At 39.5% G+C, this 2,675-nt stretch overlaps 1 protein-coding gene across 32 annotated transcripts in view; it reads left to right on the top strand.

Moving 5' to 3' along the window:
- The window catches only part of ptprdb (protein tyrosine phosphatase receptor type Db), a 151,766-nt gene that overhangs the window by 112,306 nt on the left and 36,785 nt on the right, over positions 1-2,675 (top strand). For 17 of the 32 annotated variants that reach the window (XM_032544695.1, XM_032544737.1, XM_032544714.1 and 14 more), the window contains 2 exons: positions 832-1,134; positions 2,175-2,368. The exons of 8 other annotated variants lie outside the window; for them this stretch is intronic. In XM_032544695.1, coding sequence (XP_032400586.1) covers positions 832-1,134; positions 2,175-2,368 — 497 coding nt within the window. The remainder of the gene's footprint in view (positions 1-831; positions 1,135-2,174; positions 2,369-2,675) is intronic. 7 more of the 32 variants (XM_032544788.1, XM_032544795.1, XM_032499243.1 and 4 more) reach the window with 1 other exon arrangement.

Raw genomic sequence — 2,675 nt, forward strand, 5'->3', positions numbered from 1 at the left:
GAGAGAGAGAAAGAGAGAGCGAGAGAGAGAGGTTTTAATTTTGACAATGCAAAAATTGGAACTGACATGAAAACTGAACCACAAATACATAAAATGCCCAATCTGACCATCATAGATTTGGATGATACACACAGTATTTCTTAAGACATTTGGCAAATTATTTTTTTGCATTGTCACAATTGAATGCGTCATGAATCCAGACCTTCACTGACCTCAGATGATATTTCAACAAATGTATTATTAAATAAATAATTCCCAGAACTTAATCCCACATATAACATAGTCCCAGGCACCTTATTGACGATTGGCAGCAAAAAAACTATTCTTAATTTGTTGGCTAATAATCTGAGGTCTGTAAGAGAATCACTAAAAACAAGGTAAGAAGCCAGAGAAGCTAGATAGAGATAAGAGCTCCATCGTGGACCACAGAGGCTTGAGTAAGCTGTAAGGACAAGTAAGTTATGGGAAGGTATGTTTGTGTGTTAAAGCTCTAGTCAGTGTTTTTGTGTTGCATCTCTTTTCAATCATTCACCCTCTTACATTTATCAAACATTTCTACCAAACAGAAGTTGACACCCATCATTCAGCCATCTTGCTTTCTAGTCAAAGGGTCATTTTTCGTAGGAGCTTTCTGTTCTCCAGTGTTTTGTTTTCATTTTATGTTTCTTTGTCTTTTGTTCTCTGTCTTTCGTCCACTCAATTTCATCCCCATTCCTTCACGGCAAACCTCTTTTCCTCACCTCTCCACCCACCAATAACAACTTGCACACATGACCAAATAACATTTACCCAAACAACCCCTACTGTGCATCCTCAAAACTGGCCACTCAGTTCCTTCAGCTCCTCCCCAGGACATCACATGCACCAGTCCCAGTTCTACCAGCATCCTGGTAAGTTGGGCTCCACCTCCTCTGGAGTTTCAGAATGGCATCATTACAGGATACTCCATCCAGTACTCCACTACCGAGGGCAACAAAGTGTCTAAAAGAATTGATGGAATTCTTCTGGGAAGTTATCCGTATCTCCTGGAAAACCTGGAGAAATGGACTGAGTATGCCATAACGGTACGGGCGCAGACGGAAGCTGGGGATGGACCAGAGAGTTTACAGCTGCTTATCCGCACCGAGGAAGATGGTATGTTCCCAAACAAACCCCTTGCCTGTCTTAGGATGGTCTGCCCCACTAACAATGGTTACCTCACTAACATAACTACTGAGCTGAAAGCTCCCTAAACTAACAGCAAGTTTCTTTCACTGGCCAGTAAAGGCCTTTTGTCTATCACTGAGCTGCAATATCAACGGCTGATGCACTTGAGAACCACTATCAAACCATCTACTTTTGAAAATCTTTCCTTTTACCTTTATAACTGCCAGAAACCTCTTACATGTGGAAATATCCTCCTGTTACACCCTCTCCACTGCTTTCTCTTGTCAACAGCAACCCTTTTTTCTCCAGCAACACTTTTTAATCCCTTTTTTTACCTGCATTTCACTTTTCCCCCTTCTTTTTAAATCCCCTATTTTTGGGGATAATGGATGGTTGGGATTTCTCACTATATTCTCCACTAATAATACCAAAACAAACCCTTTGGCTGTAGCTGTACCTTGGTCATTCCACACCTTGGCTTTTCTGTCTGCCTTTCCAACTCCCCTCAAATTATTTGAACATATTTAATATACTTTTAATCAATTTATATTGTTGTGTTTTGAGTCATTTGTAATATGTCAGCAATATTTTTGATAGTCATTCTTAATATCTCATACTCCCAATGTCTCCATGTTTTCCAGTTTGGAGACATTCCACATTCCTTTTTCTCTTAGTATATATACTACATATATACTGTATATATATATATTTTTTTTTTTTTTGTTCTTGGCAGTACAAAAGGTTTTTCTTGATAACAGTATTTTCTCTTTGACTGCCTGCCACTGTTTATCTGCACATGGCAACAAATCCTTTTCTATCTGCCATTCTTATCTTTCTTCACATTTGCTTCTTATCCTCCACTGCTTTTTTCCTCCATGTTTTTTCTCAAGCACTCTCATTTTTTGCTTTTTGGAGTGTTCTATTTTTGTAACCTCCCCTGAAACCGATATATTTTTGATTAGAAAACGTGAAGGTCTGAGTGCCCATCATCTGTGACCCTTGACCTCTATCCCAAAATGCATTTTTAGTTCCAAGTGGTCCTCCGCGAGGGGTGGAGGCAGAGACTGTGAACGCCTCGGCAGTTAGGGTGAAATGGCGAGCACCGGCGCCCGAACGGCAGCACGGTCAGGTCCGAGGCTACCAAGTCCACTATGTGAGGATGAACTACGGAGAACCTCAGGGTCAGCCCTTCATCAAGGACATCCTCATAGAGGAATCTCAGGTAACACTAACATATACTCTCTTACACCTTATGATCAACTGTTTTAGGTTGGTTTACTGTTCTATGAATGCCTAATAAAATCATACTTACAACTCTATACACTAGAAAACTAATACAGTCTTATTTATTGTAAATTATCATATTCAATTCATAGTTTCATTAGAGCCATAAAAAAATTGTGAGCTCCCTCAGCACATTGGTACCTAGCGAGAGCCAGCATGTGACCATCTAGGTATTTTTACTGTCGATAAGCTAAATATTTTGTCTTTTTTGCCTCATATTTATATATACAACATATATATATATA

The sequence above is a fragment of the Etheostoma spectabile genome, chromosome 2, assembly GCF_008692095.1.
Source record: "Etheostoma spectabile isolate EspeVRDwgs_2016 chromosome 2, UIUC_Espe_1.0, whole genome shotgun sequence".
In the NCBI taxonomy this organism is placed as follows: Eukaryota; Metazoa; Chordata; class Actinopteri; order Perciformes; family Percidae; genus Etheostoma; species Etheostoma spectabile.